Source organism: Mercenaria mercenaria, chromosome 6, assembly GCF_021730395.1.
Source record: "Mercenaria mercenaria strain notata chromosome 6, MADL_Memer_1, whole genome shotgun sequence".
NCBI classification, from domain to species: domain Eukaryota; kingdom Metazoa; phylum Mollusca; class Bivalvia; order Venerida; family Veneridae; genus Mercenaria; species Mercenaria mercenaria.
Window position 1 is genome coordinate 41,021,578 of NC_069366.1, and position 15,962 is coordinate 41,037,539.

General features: G+C 31.7%; 1 protein-coding gene across 1 annotated transcript in view; it reads left to right on the plus strand.

The window, feature by feature from the left end:
• Positions 1 to 15,962, plus strand: part of LOC123550535 (uncharacterized) — a 112,642-nt gene that overhangs the window by 22,636 nt on the left and 74,044 nt on the right. The window contains exons 2-3 of the mRNA XM_045338968.2: positions 15,125 to 15,207; positions 15,694 to 15,874. Coding sequence (XP_045194903.2) covers positions 15,125 to 15,207; positions 15,694 to 15,874 — 264 coding nt within the window. The remainder of the gene's footprint in view (positions 1 to 15,124; positions 15,208 to 15,693; positions 15,875 to 15,962) is intronic.

Below are 15,962 nucleotides of genomic sequence, written 5' to 3' on the forward strand. Positions count from 1 at the left end.
TCTTGAGCAAGGAAAATATATGGGAAAAGGAATAAGACATCATAATCGAAAATAGACTCTTCCACGCGTTAGATACTACATATTAACGACTGTTACAACCCAAGAACTATGACGCACTAGGTATAAAATTAGTGAAAGATAGCAATCGCTGATTGGCTGAGTGTATATATCGATGTAAACGTCACGCAGAGCTCCCTTTTATTTTAGATCTCTTTTTTGTCGGCTGCTAGATGGAATTTACAAAAAAAATTAGATATTTCTTTAAAAAATTAAAAAATAAATAAAAATAAAGAAAGTAACACACAATTCAGTATCCTTAAACCCAAAAAGTAGAATGTGTTAGAAAAAATAAATGATGGAGATACATAAGTAATTTGACCACTGGATATGGAAAGTCATTAATTTATGAAGTTTTGTGGCAGAAGATTTCAATTAGTTATACCTGATTACAATTCTATTACCAATACTAGATACCTGCGTACAAAGAGAATGATTTATAGTAAGTTACCAGTAGATCTAGATTTCTATACCTATTCTACAACATGGACAATATAGCTGACTGGAAGCGCTTATTGCAATGTGTATTGTTTAAACCTTCATAGTTGTAGGTTTAACTTTTTGTGTTATGTGATTGAACAATCCTTTCAGAATTAATAAGACAATGTACTATATGCATTCAATACCAAGGTTTAACCTGAGCTACACATTTCTCTTTGGGAAAGCCTGGCTATTTTTAGATTAGCATTCGCGCGGTGGATTATGGTATTCGTACAGAAATCTGTACGTTTTTAATCGGCTTGTAACTGACTCTGTATTCGATAAGACAGATCAGTGTAACAGACTAAATCGAAAACAAAGTTTTCCTAAAAAACCAAAGGTTCTAAATCCATATAAAGTTTCTACAGATGGTAGATATGGTAATTTATTGATTGATCTTAATAAACTTTATGGTCAAAACAAATTGATTGCTAAAAATATAAAACACTGGAAAAGAAGTAATTAACGTTATGGTAGATAATGATTTAATTGATTTGATTAATAAAAGATATAACAATAATAAAAAAACATTTAATACTTTCTAGAAAAATATTTAAAGAATTAACAGAAAAATCAGGATTACCTATCAATAAAAGATCCATGAAATTTAAAAAAGTAATTAGGGGTCAAGATTATGACGTTTGTCCGTGCAATTCAAAAGAATTGGTTAATGACTTAGAACTTATTTGTGGTTCAATTGATGCTGGAAAGAATAATGAAGAACTGGAAAATGAAGGTATTAACATAATTGATGAACTATTAAAAATGAATAAATTGTTACCAGAACAACATGAAATGTTATATAAAAATTATTTTTCTTGAATATATAAATGGAACAAAAAATAGTGTTAAGTTCTGAAACAGTTAAAAGCGATACTAAAAATACTCTAAGTGATTTTACAGTCAGATTCAGCCGTCCTTTAATTTTAGATAAAAATAAAACTTATGTTGTTGGTTTGGATAGTATTAGCACTATGACTTACTCTTGGCATAATATTAGTGATGAATACGATAATAAAAGAATTCGTTATAATAATGGTAAAGAATGGAAAAATATCATATTTACAAATGATTCTTACAGTTATACGGACATCAATAATTATCTCAGAGAAACACTAATAAGCAATGGTGATTTTGAAGAATTTGATAAAACAAACATTGCTCCAATAAGGTTGGAATTTGATTTAAGTTGTTTTAAAGTCTTAATTTCAATTCATGATGATTTTATGTTGGATTTAAGAATATCAAATTTTCATACATTGCTTGGATTTGAGAAAAAAAGCTTTGAGAAATACTGAATGGAGTACTACAACACCAAATAAAGCTAACTCTGTGGATACAATTTACATTCATTGTGATCTTATTGATAATTCACTTCTTGATGGTAATTTTAGTGATATTATCTATGCTTTAAGTACTGCAGTTTTAACAAGAGCTTATCCATTTACAAAAGAGCAAAACAGAGTCGGATATTCTGAAATTAATAAAAATATTATAAATTCAATTAGAATATATATTATAGATGTGTTTGGTAGAATAATCAATTTTAATAAAGTTGAAACAAGTTTTACATTAATTTTAAAAGAAAATATAAATATATAATGTACAAAAAAGTTTGTGATAAAAACAACGGAATATTTATTTATGTTGATGCTCAAACTGGAGAAGAAATTATACAAGGTTCAGGCATCTTTGACACTTTAGCAAAATTGTTTTCATCTACTGTTGCAGCTTCAATTGGTAGTGCTTGAAAAAAAGCCCTGGAAACTGCAGGAAAAACTGCCCTTGAAAGTGGAACAAAAAAGATTGGAACAGAAGTTGGAAATTTAGCTGCTGATAAAATTACAGAAAAAATCAAAAGTTTCAAAAAACCTGCTATTGGTAATTTAATTGCTAAAGAATTACAAATAAACAAATTCAAATAATGAGGAGGAGGATATTAATATAAGATTAAATAAATTATTGTCGGGATCTGGAGCTTCAGCTCTGCGTAATCGTATAAATAAATTGATTTATAAAAAAAATATATATATATAATATACATGTTTAGAACAAAACAATATTGTGAAAGATACGAACTTACTCCTATTCAATTAGATACACCTTTATTATCCGCCTTGGGAAATAATGTTAAACAACAAAAAAAGTGGGTATCACTTTACAATTAATGATAGAAGTTCATATTTTGATTGGTTTAATGGTTATTTTGAAGTAAATTTTAAAGTAAATAAACTTGCTGATGGTAATAATTATGCTGATGGAGATCAAATTGCTTTAATTAATAATGCAGCTTCAATACTTGATCAGCTAATAGTTAAACAAAATGGAAAAATTGTCTATGATTGTAATAATTTATATAAGGTAATAAATGTAAAAAATTAGTTGAACTATCTAAGGAGTATGCAGAATCAACTGGAACAAATGAATTTATTTATTTAGATACTACTGCTGCTGCTGAAAGTAGGGATGGCCAAGCTGGATATAATCCAGGTTTTGCTGCTAGGAATTTATTAATCCAGGGTGATAATCCTGTAAATGCTAAAAGTCCGTTAAATAATTATTCATTTGTTCAGGGTTTGGAACAAAACATGTTACCCCCAAGTCAAATTCAAATAACACTTCAATTAACAAATGATGATGAATTAATTTACAGAGCTAATGCTGCTGATGCAGGTAGGGTAATTGTAACTAAATTAATTTTGTGGGTTCCACGTTTAATTTTTAATGATTATGGACTTAATTTAATTTCTGAAAGATATATGGAAGCAAGTTGGAAATACCTCCGCGAAATGATAACACAGTTAACAGATACACAACAAAATAATATTACTTTTAGAATAACAGCTGGTGTAACAAAACCCGAACATGTGTTTGTTTATTTACAACGACCTGATAAAAGTAATTCACAAGAACATAATCAACATTTATTAGATACATTTAAAACTAATGCAGCAAATAATAATTGCAGGCTGGAATCTTGCGGTCTTGAAGTTGGCAATGGTGTTTTTTATCCTGAAACGGAATATACAAGTATAGCAAGAATGTACGATGATGTTCTTAATTATTCTTATAAACAAATTAATAAAAATATTGGAAGTCTTTTAAATTTATCAAATTTTAAAACATTGTTCGGATTTGTTCATTTTAACTTAGAATTTAAAAAGGAAGGAATTGCAGAAGATCCTAAGCACATTACATTAACAGTTAAATTAAATATTCCGCCAGCAGCTAATATCCGTATTTACGCAATTGTAATGTATGGAGAAACAGTTGAAATAAATACTATTAGAAATGAACTTGTTATTGTTTAAATAAAATATATATAAAATATATAATGACATCAAATTGTATTGAATATAAGGTTGATTTAACAGATGGACAGAAAAAAAATTAGCACAAGCCTATAATAATAAAATTTCACATACTTTTAGATTAAAAAAAAAAAAATATCCAGTCAAGGTCAAAATGGAGGTTTCTTGGGAGCTTTGGCTGGTCTGTTAGGTCGAACAGTACTTCCAACAGCTGCAAAAATAGCTCCAAAATATTAGGACCGTTAGGCGTCGGTGCTTTATCTGGTCTTGCCAGTACTGGTGTTAGTAAAATACTTGGAAATGGTATGATTTCGGTAGCTAATAATAAGAGAAACATGATATCACCATATCTTACACCTAATCAAAGAAAACAACTAGTGGGATCTGGTGTAATTAAATTAACACAAAAACAGAAACAAGGTGGTGGATTCCCAGGTATGCTGGCTGCTAGTCTTGGAATACCTTTGATTACATCCCTTCTTAGTGGAAAAGGTATACAAATTGATTCTCAACGAAGACCTTACAGACGAATTCCTATAGTAAAAAATAGTAAAATTCATAAACAAACCAATTTCTAACTTTGAAATTGAACAATGGGTAAAACAATTAAAAATTAAAAACTTTAGGGGTGTATTTAGTAGAAATAATTTACCAAAAACATCAATAAAAACAAGAGGACCATGGTCCCCGGTGTTTCGCTGCCGTGTGGAATTATAAATTTGGATGACTCTGTTGGGTCTGGAACACATTGGGTATGTTATGTAAATAAAATATTTTTTGACCCATTCGGACTTCCTCCACCAAAAGAAGTAATTAGTTATATCCCAGGTGTAAAATACAATAACATACAATATCAGGACAAAACAAGTGTATTGTGTGGTTATCATTGTTAATTTTTCTTTCATAATATATAATGTATTTTCTTTTTTTTATTTGTTAAATGAAATATGAAGAAATAAATAAATAAGATCCAATAATAAACATATAGCATGCCCTTTCCGATCATGTTAAGCCCTTTCTGATCAATGCGGTTTATATCATGACCCGTACTTTGTCTACAATTCATTTCAAAATCGTAAATTGTTACATGAAATATGAAGAAATGAATAAGTTCCAATAATAAACATAATTATAGCAGGCCTTTTCCGACCATGTTAAGCCCTTTCCGATCAGCGTGGTTTATGTCATGATCCGTATTTTGTCTATAATTCCCTATTGCGTCATAAACGTTTTGTTATTGCTTTTAAACAAAAATAATTGATTGTTTTTAACAAGAATGGTTCCAAGGTATACATAACAGCTCGGTACTGACGGTTTACAAGACTATTAAACATAACTTTGAGTATGAAAAATACATAGATGTAATAAATAATAATAAACATAGAACGTTGTTAACTAGGTTGCGGGTTTCAGCACATTGTCTTAGAATAAAAAGTGCGAGATATGGCCGAAATAGGCTAGAAAGAAATGAACGAGTTTGTCTAATATGTGGATAGTATAGAAGACGAGTATCATTTTATTTGTATTTGTGATAAGTATAAAGATATAAGAAAGACTCTTTTACCGAAATATTATATAACAAGCAAATTCGATAAATTGGTATCCCCCGCCGAAAGGGTTTGTGGTGAGGAATGGCAAAAAGATATATCCGGCAAAAAGTTAAGGATGTTAATAAGAAGCAAATAATTTCATTAGTCAAAATCAATTTAACAGAAAACAAAATTAATGTTTAATGAAAGAGTACACAATAAATGTATGATACTTTGATCCGGACTAAAGAATTTATTCTGAATGGGATATGCTTACTTTAATAAGCTTAGCTTTTAAAATTAAATGCAGTTAATTGAAATGTGAGCTTGAAGTTTAACTGGAATGAAATATTGTCTTTGAGTGGTTTGGCACCAGGTGTTGCTGTTTTACATGTACATTTGAACTTAAAAGATCAAATGTCCTTAAGAGAACACAGATAAGATATCTTGAACATGGCTGAGGGCAAGGTTTGTGCAGTCACAACTTAACATGTTGAAGGTTTGAACATTTAAAAAAAAAAGGATGGAAATATATATATCTTTATATAGATATATGTATATATTTATTTTTTAGGGGGTGGGGGTGCAGGGGAACGGGAGAGGAAACAAAATTTCACATGCTGATTATAAATATTGATTGAAAATTAAAAATGAAAAAAAAAAGGTAAAAGGGTGAAGTTGGAGGGGGGGGGGGGGGCAGAGGATGCATGATCAGTGGTGGGCATGACTGGGTGGAGAGGTGAGGTGGGGGAATAGTACAACTTGGAGGGTTTGAAAAAAATCTAAAATAAATGAAAAAAAATTGGGGAGTGGGGGGGGGGAGTGGGGTTGGGAGGGGGAGGGGGTGTGACCAAGGCAAGTGGGTGACCAGGTGTGGGTGCGCAACTTCACATGTTTATAATAAATGTTCACAGAAAAGAATGAAAGAAATTTAATGAAATTCTGCCAAATGGTAAGTTTGTGATGTACAAATATGTGGATTTTTAGACAATTAAAGGGCAATAACTCTGAAGTTACAAAAAGAAATCCGTACAAAATTGTCTGTGCACAACCACATTATAGTGCTCTAAATTCTGTTAAAGTTTCATAGTTCTAGGTCAAATATATCAAAAGTTATGATGCAGAAATTTGCATATCTATAGATCTATAGTACCCTATATAGTTAACACTAGAAACTTCTAAGGGCCATAACCCTGGTGTTACTTGGGCAATCTGTCTGAAACTTGATGGGCCCCATAACCTCATAGTGGTGAACATGTATATGAAGTTTGTTTGAAAAAAATCTAAAATAAGGAATGAATTTTTTTTTGTGGGGGGGGGGGGGGGGGGGGGGGGGGGGGGGGGGGGGGGGGGGGTGTGTGATCAAGGTAAGGGGGCGACCAGGTGTGGGTACACAACTTCACATGTTTACAATAAATGTTCATGGAAAAGAATGAAAGAAATTTAATGAAATCCTACAAAACGAAGTTTGTTATGTACAAAATATGTGGATTTTTATACAATTAAAGGGCAATAACTCTTAATTTACAAATAAATCCAAATGAAATTGTGTGTACACAACCACATTATGGTGATCTAAATTCTATTTAAGTTTCATAGTTCTAGGTCAAATATATCAAAAGTTATGATGCAGAAATTGCCATATTTATAGTACCTTATATAGTTAACACTAGAAACTTCTAAGGGCCATAACTCTGGTGTTACTTGGGCAATCTGACTGAAACTTGACGGGCCGCAAGAACTCATTGTGGTGAACATGTATATGAAGTTTTAAATAAATATTCCCAACCATTTCCTAGATATGGCTCCGGACGGACGGAAAGACGGAAGGACGGACGGACGGACGGACGGACGGAAAGACGGACGGAAGGACGGACGGACGGACGGACAACGCCAAAACTATATCCCTCCGATTTTCGTCGGGGGATAAAAAGACCCAGTATGTTTAAATTTGTGGAAATGTTAACATGCATTAAGAAAAAGATTTTATGCAATTTATGTACATATATTGAAAAAGCGTTAGTAGTTCGTGAAAAAATGTTTTAAGAAACATACAAATGTAGTTATTTAGAATACTGATTTGTATAGAAACATGAATGCAATTTGTTTATATATCATCCTCTATTATATATTACTATATATTTTGACCTTGTATTTGTATTAGTGATTATGTTTATGGATGAGAAACCCTTAATAAAATGTTCTGTTCTGTTCTGTTCTTAAAAATATTGTATTATACGCATGCAATTAAAATTCTAAAAATTTGGATACGTCATGTTAACATCATTTTATACAGTAATGCAGCGGATTACATGTCATATATGCTATAAATTCGCTTCCTTTTTCAATACACATGGACAATGAAGTTAAGGTATAACTCGTTAAATCTCGGCTTGAAATATTTAACGCATATTATATGAAGAAAAAAACATTGTTTATTAAATTAATTGCTGGAAAACATGTTGATAAATTATGTTTTTTGTGACATTGTTAGCTGTCAGTATTGTATAGATACGTTTAACATATAATGCCTGCATAAAATTGTTCTCATTTTCTTTGAAATTTTTACTATTACTGTTATGAAATCAAGTATTTAAGATTTGATACTTCTATCACATTAATAATTAATTATATTACCGGACTTCTCTCCATAATTCAGCGGTACAATAATGGGAGTAACCTATCCCTAGAGTAAAGACTTCCAGTGTGTGATGAGCGGTTCTGCCAAAGTGATGCTAATGTTCATGTACATGTTTCTATGAAAACCTGGTGCGCCATGTTTATTGTTATTTGCTTGATATCAGATATCAATGCTAAATGCCAAACACCTTATGCAAAATGTTTTGAAAACGAAATGACATTTATTAAGTACTACGGAAGGCTATGGAAAACCGGTGCGCCATGCTAAATGCCAAATGCTAAATGACAAATAGTTATTGCAAAATGCTATTTGCTATATGCTTAATGTCAAATATTGCCTGTTAAATGGTAATTGTCAAACAATATATGATAACTGTTAATTGCGAAATGCCAAACAATAAATGTCAAATGCATGTTGCTAAGTACTTATTCAGATAAAGAGCTGAATATATCAGTGTGTAAATGCATCCTTTAAATAGTCATTGGCCTTTGTATCATTACTTTGTCTCTAATAAAACATTTTAACACTTTAGAGTGAAAAGTTTCTATCATGTCGTCTCATAACCCTTAGAACATGTTATTGCTATAAATCAGGCTGATAGAACTTCATATGTTTTCAGGTGATTAAAAGTAACAGTCACTAATTTTAAGGGAGACAGATCACAAAGTTTAAGCATTTGACGATATAGCAAAAACGATATGGCATATGGCATTTGGCATGTATGGAAGGCCGGTGCTCCATGAATATAGCCAAATGCTAAACGCCAAATACTTAATGCAAAATGCTAATTACTTAATGCAAAATGCAAAATACTTAATATAAAATCTGTTTGCTTCTTAAAAGAGATTATGGTATATGTATGTTTTCAATGTTTAGAATGTAAGTCATCATAGTAAAACAATCATTTGGATTTCATTTTTTATAATCTGATTTGAGAAAAAAAAGATGAGTTATTGTCATCACTTGATCGGCGTCGGCGTTGGCGTTGGCGTTGCATGGTTAAGTTTTATGTTTAGGTCAGCTTTTCAACTAAACTATTAAAGCTATTGCTTTAAAATTTGCAACACTTATTCATCAACAATAGCTGACTCTGTACAGCAAGAATCTTTTCTCCATCCTGCTTTTTGCAAGAATTATGGCCCCTTTTGGACTAAGAAAATATCAGATTTCTTGGTTAAGTTTTATGTTTGGGTCAACTTTTCTTTTAAACTATCAAAGCTTTTGCTTTAAAACTTGCAACACTTATTCACCAACAATAGCTGACTCTGTACAGCAAGAAACTTAACTCCATCCTGCTTTTTGCAAGAATTATAGCCCCTTTTGGACTTACAAAATATCAGATTTCTTGGTTAAGTTTTATGTTTGGGTCATTTTTTCTCTTAATCTATCAAAGCTTTTGCTTTAAAACTTGCAACACTTATTCACCATCAATAGCTAACTCTGTATAGCAACACGCATACCTCCATCATGCTTTTTGCAATAATTATGGCCCCTTTTGGACTTAGAAAATCTGATTTTTTGGTTAAGTTTTATGTTTAGGTCAGCTTCTCTCATAAACTATCAAAGCTATTGCTTTAAGACTTGCAACACTTGTTCACCATCAAAAGCTGCCTCTGTACAGGAATAAACATAACTCTATCCTGCTTTCTGCAAGAATTATGCCCCTTTCGAACTTAAAATTAGAAAATATCAGAATTCTTGGTTAAGTTTTGCGTTTAGGTCATTTTTTCTCCTTAACGGTCAAAGCTATTGCTTTAAAACTTGGAGCAGTTATTCGCCATTAAAAGTTGATTCTGTACATCAAGTACCGTAACGCTACATTGCTTTTTGCAAGAATTATGGCCCCTTCTGGACTAAGAAAATCAAGGGAAGGACAATATTTCAATTATACAGAGACAAAAAAATCAGATGAGCGTCTGCACCCGCAAGGCGGTGCTCTTGTTTTTCATTTTGTCAATAAACTGTAAAGTGTTTTTTTTTTACATAAAATAACTAGAAATATGCGATTTATTGGAATGAAAACATAAAGATAACATTTACTGACCATCTTTTTGCAAACTCTATATACAAAATATGAAGTGTACTTGGTAACATACCAAGGGTGATGATATCTCCTGAATATTGATTGCATAAAGCGAGATTTCAACAAAGTATCAATAAGTGGCCCAACCCAAAATAAGAAATACGCAAAGCATTATTATTCTTAGCAAATTTTATCGTACATTCTTTCCACATGAACATTAGCATCACTTTGGTAGAACCGCTCTACACACACTGGAAGCCTTCACTCTAAGCCTAGTTTACTCCCATTATGGTACCGCTGAATTATGGAGAGAAGTCCGGTAATATGATGAATTATTAAACAATCTAAAATACTTGATTTCGTAACAGTAATAGTAAAAATATCAACGAAAAAGAGAACAATTTTATGCATGATTTATATGTTAAGCGTATTTATACAATACTAAAAGCTAACAAAAGGCAGTGTCACAAAAACATAATTTATCCACATATTTTCCAACAATTAATTTAATAAACATTTTTTTTTCCATATAATATACATTAAATATTCCAAGCCGATATCTAACAAGTTATTCCTAACTTCATTGTCCATGTGTATTGAAAAAGGAAGCGAATTAATAGCCTATATGGCATGTAATCCGCTGCATTTATATATAAAATGATGTTAAACTGACGTATCAATTTTTTTTAGAATTTTAATTGCATGCGTATTATCCAACATTTTCAAGCTAAAAATCAGCCATAGTTGTAATTAATTCCAAAGAATATTTTCTGATTAAAAAAAGGCACCTTTTTGGTTTCTCAATTGAATGCACGTGCTAATTACTAAAATTGCACGAGCTGACGACAGTTAAGGTTTAGGAGTATATCACCAAAACACAGAAATATTTTATAAACGAACAACATCGTTACCAATATTTTACCTGACCATTACATGTTCTGCCGTACTGTCCCGTACTGAAAATATTCTGAAAAAGTTGTCCCCCTTTGAAAATGAATGCCATTTGTAAAGAAATAAAAATAAACAATCGCTGAAAACTGTGTTCCACCTAGTTATGTGAAATTTCAACACTCGCACGCTATTACAAATGCATCAAAACAAATATGTGTAACAGTTCCTTGAAAATGGTGAGTTTTTAAAAGCGCTTGACTGTCTGGAAGTGGGGCCTGTTTAAACAGTTCTTTTTTCGGAATTCAATGCTTATATCAGTAAACTGACAGTTGTTTTGTAGAGTAATATAAGTAATATACACGCTATCATTACAAAAACAACAAAACAAGTGTCAGTATACTAATATGAACATTTAATTCCGAAAAAAAGACTGCCTAAATGGGACCCACTTCCAGGCAGTCAAACGCCCTCAAAAATTCACCATTTTCAAAGAACTGTTACACATGTTAGTTTTGATTCATTTGCAATCGCATGCGAGTGTTGAAATTTCCCATAATTAAGTGGAACACAGTTTTCAGCAATTGTGTATTTTTATTTCTTTACAAATGGCATTCATTTTCAAAGGGGGACAACTTTTTCAGAATATTTTCAGTACGGGATAGTACGGGAGAACATGTAATGGTTAAGTAAAATATTGGTAACGATGTTATTCGTTTATAAAATATTTCTGTGTTTTGGTGATATTCTCCTAAACCCTAAGAAATTTAATAAGATATTTAGAATATAATCACTGCAAACAATAGGTATTCACAACTTACTGAAAATATGAAAAAATCAAGTTTCTAGTGCTACTACCTTTTGAAATATGACACCAGAAAGTTTTTAGAGTTTCCTCGATTACCAGCTTCAGTAGACGTTTCCATGGTTACGGCACACCGCAAGATTTCTACGACCGATCTTAAAAGTCAGTTCTTATTTTACTTAATTGTTTTATCATAGTTAAAAAGTTTTGTATGATTGGTAAACTAAGTGTGGCACATATTTTGAAAGATCCCTCTTATAAAATACACCCGCATTTTTAAAAGTGGTGGCACTTTCGCACTAGTGATGGCGCTATACAGTAGTGGTGGCGCTGTGGCAGACGGTTAGCGTTAGAAGGTCTGACTACAAATAAGTAGTTTTATTCATGAGAAATAAGGTATGATTACAGGGATTGCTATTTACCTTTTTGGATTTAATGTCTTAAAGTTATTACAGAATTAAGAGAAACGTGTGTTTGAATAACAATTGAACGACTAATTTTTCAATCACTTTATAAAACTTTTATATATTCAAGTATCATGCAGACACTGTTTATCCGTAAGTCTCAAGGGGAAAAGTAGACCTCTCTTAACAAGCTGAAAGGAAAAAGCCCTTTTCTCCGAAGGGATTAATTCAAATGAACATAATCATCCCACTGAAGGCAAGTTTTACCGTGAATAAGAACACATTCTCCTCCAAAATACAGTCACGTAAAAAGGGCTTAATTTGTTCACCGATCAAAAAATAGGTCATAAAACTGAAATCACATTCCAGATAAGACAAAACTTTTGACAAGTCAGTCGCTTTCAAATCAAGAAACACTTTGAGAAATGAGACCATTCCAACCATTATAATGAATATGGAGAAGTACTTGAAAATATTAGCGAAATGGAGGAATGCGACACTTAATTGTATTACGCTGGTGCATGTGAAGACTGTCATTAGTTAGGCAGATAATTCGATTGATTCCTTTCTTTTTAACAAAGAGAAATCCATTTCAGAAGTATTAATAGATGTTCTGGACATATTTGAAAAAGAAAATGTTAAAATTGAGTTTCTGTCATTTCGGAGTCGCGGCCAGGAAAATTCCACATGCTGATGTTACATGTATGTTGTTTCTGGATGTAATGAAATGATTCAATGCAGATGGAGTTCAGCTGATTAGATATGTATAACGATACATTTCTCGGGGGGAAATGACCATAGGAAATATTATGTGGTAGACTCTTTTATTTCGGAAATGCTTAGCTACGAACTGTTGTCTTTTCTGTGTGTGATTTATTTTATTGATTGGAGATGTTTAGTTATATGAGAAATAAAACTGTTCAATTTGTTCAGATATTAAACAAGGTAGAGACGGTGTACGTTGGTTGCCGCAATTGAATTGAAAACGCATACCATAGTCACAGCGCCAACACTGCTGTATAGTGTCATCACTGATGCGACAGCGCCACCACTTTAAAAAATACTGGTATATTTCTTTTAAGGAAGATTTCATTACTGCTAATGTTTGCCTGTGTAAGTATCGTACATATTTAGACCAATTGCATGCGCGATAATGTTCTTATAGTGTGTCTATGCATCAAATTACAGCTCGAATACAGACAGATATCAAAAAGTACAATTTCGCGAATCAGAAGAAAAGCTCTTGACACCACAATTTTTATAATATTTTAATGAAATTACAGTCATCCTGTAGTAAAAGTGTTCTTACATGGAACTACATTCTCCGATTTTTAAAATAAATTTCATCAATTAAAATACAGGACAGAATGTAAACATTTACAGTTTGAAACTGGTGATAGCTGCACCACGGAAATGTCGATAGCTCTTTTCCTTTTCACCATCTTTTGGTGGTGGCGCTAGGGTTTAGTAGCCGTGATGTAGAAAGAACATTCTGGAAACAAGAACAATCCAGACTTTAAATATATTTTGTCACACCCTCTTATATAATTGTGGTAGAACATATACATAACAAAGATTAATTGTGTTCCTCAGTTTGTAATTTGTTTTTGATCTGGTCAACTTTATTGAATAAGCCGATGATTAAATTATTTAATAAAAATGCATTCATTACAATAAGTGTTGAGTATTACAGCTACATCATTATCTTATTCATTATGCATTGCATTAATGCTTAACTTAAACGTGCATTACATTACAAATGAAATGGAGTTACTTATGAGTGTGCTTTATTACTTGTTTGACCAAACAAGGTTTTCTGCCGTAAGTCCACAATGTATACATTTAGACCAAAGAAAGAGTAGATTGATCACTACACTGATATACATTTATATGTTAATGCCCACTCGCCAAGACCTTTCAACTAATAAGACCACCCAACTATTAAGACTATTTTGTATAAGAACCATTGGTGTTCTTAATAGCGGGATTCCACTGTACATATCTCTCTTTTAAGATGTGTAGGTAAATTGATGGAGTATACTTACACAACCATCTCTATGAAAGTAAACTTCTTTATTCGATCATTCAACAATTTATCAAATAATCGACATATATCATCAAATTACTTAGTCACTAGATTCGAAAACGAATACTTGCATAGTTTTCTTTGATATTTCTAAGGCATTCGACCGTGTCTGGCACAAATGTTTATCATATAAATTACAAGAAAATGGAAAGTAGGTAAAGTTTTTAAGTAGGTCAAAAGTTGGACAGCTACGCCGAAAAATAATCTATCACTAGCTGAAGTTGCGAATGGAAATATCTGGTTTTGCAGCTACTCGGAAGAGTCTCTTTAATGCAATGCAATGCTATTACAAGTTTTAATAATAGAGAAAGATTGTTTCTGTAGATGTTAGATCTTATAAAACTTTATTTCATAAACTTTCATAAAAGGAATAATAATCTAATACATGCGTGAACAGAGGGCAATGCAATGCTATTACAAGTTTTAATAATAGAGAAAGATTGTTTCTGTAGATGTTAGATCTTATAAAACTTTATTTCATAAACTTTCATAAAAGGAATAATAATCTAATACATGCGTGAACAGAGGGCAATGCAATGCTATTACAAGTTTTAATAATAGAGAAAGATTGTTTCTGTAGATGTTAGATCTTATAAAACTTTATTTCATAAACTTTCATAAAAGGAATAATAATCTAATACATGCGTGAACAGAGGGCAATATGGAAATATGCTTTTTTCTGTTACTTTGCCATTAAAATGTCTTTGTGCATATGGACGGCAAACGAAAAAAAAATGCAACATTTTCCCATTCTTCAAATCTGACAGATTTTCTAGTATGTATGTTGGAAGAATATCTTTTTATATAATATACTGATCATATTGGTTCTATGCTTTATCATTAAATATCATTTCTATTTCATTTTAATTTTTATATTAATGAATGGAATGTATGTTACAGATGGGGAGACAGAAAAAACTGTAAATGTGCTTCTGAACGGAGAAGAAACAGCCCTGGCCTTCGTGGAAGGAACCGAACACGAGGTGAAGTAAAAAATTAATAAGAATCAACTTAAAAAATAATATGTTCTTTTTACAATATATATATTTTAAAATTCCATATGAAAGTGTCCAACAACATTTATCTGATGAGTGTTTTAATACTTCTTTCCTTAATCCGTTTGCAGGGTTTCCGGTTTGTCTTGACCTGTACAACTTTACAACTATAAAGTTTGAACCTTTCTTTACCAGATTAAACCCATTTACGAAGATTTTCACTAACCTGACCCTAATTACTAATATACAATTTACAAAACACAGTCAGCAAAATATATGTTCATAACAGTAAAAGTTTTTACCTTTAGATACATTCGATACGTTCTTCAAAAATCAAACGAGGATTTCTAACATACATTTTTTGTTTATGGGTATTTAAAATATTGAGGGTGCACCTCAAATGACACTCCTGAAGCAATATATAAAGATTAAAACATTGGTACTACTCACAGCATGTTATTACATTGTTTTCAGGACGACGCCAGCGATACTGTTGCTGCATATATGACAGTTTATGCTTGTGACGACAGGGCATCTTTTGACAGGGCTGTAGATATGCTGTATAATCTAAGGCAAAAAGAAATGAGAAAAAACGTTATATTCTTAGTTGGTAATAAATCTGATCTTGTTCGTTCTAGGTGCATCACGACAGAAGGTAAGTAAAAAAAAATATTCCCCCGATATTAGCTTATAGGAACACTCTGTCCTGGTGTTTTAGTGGTGATAGAAATGAGAAATCTTGT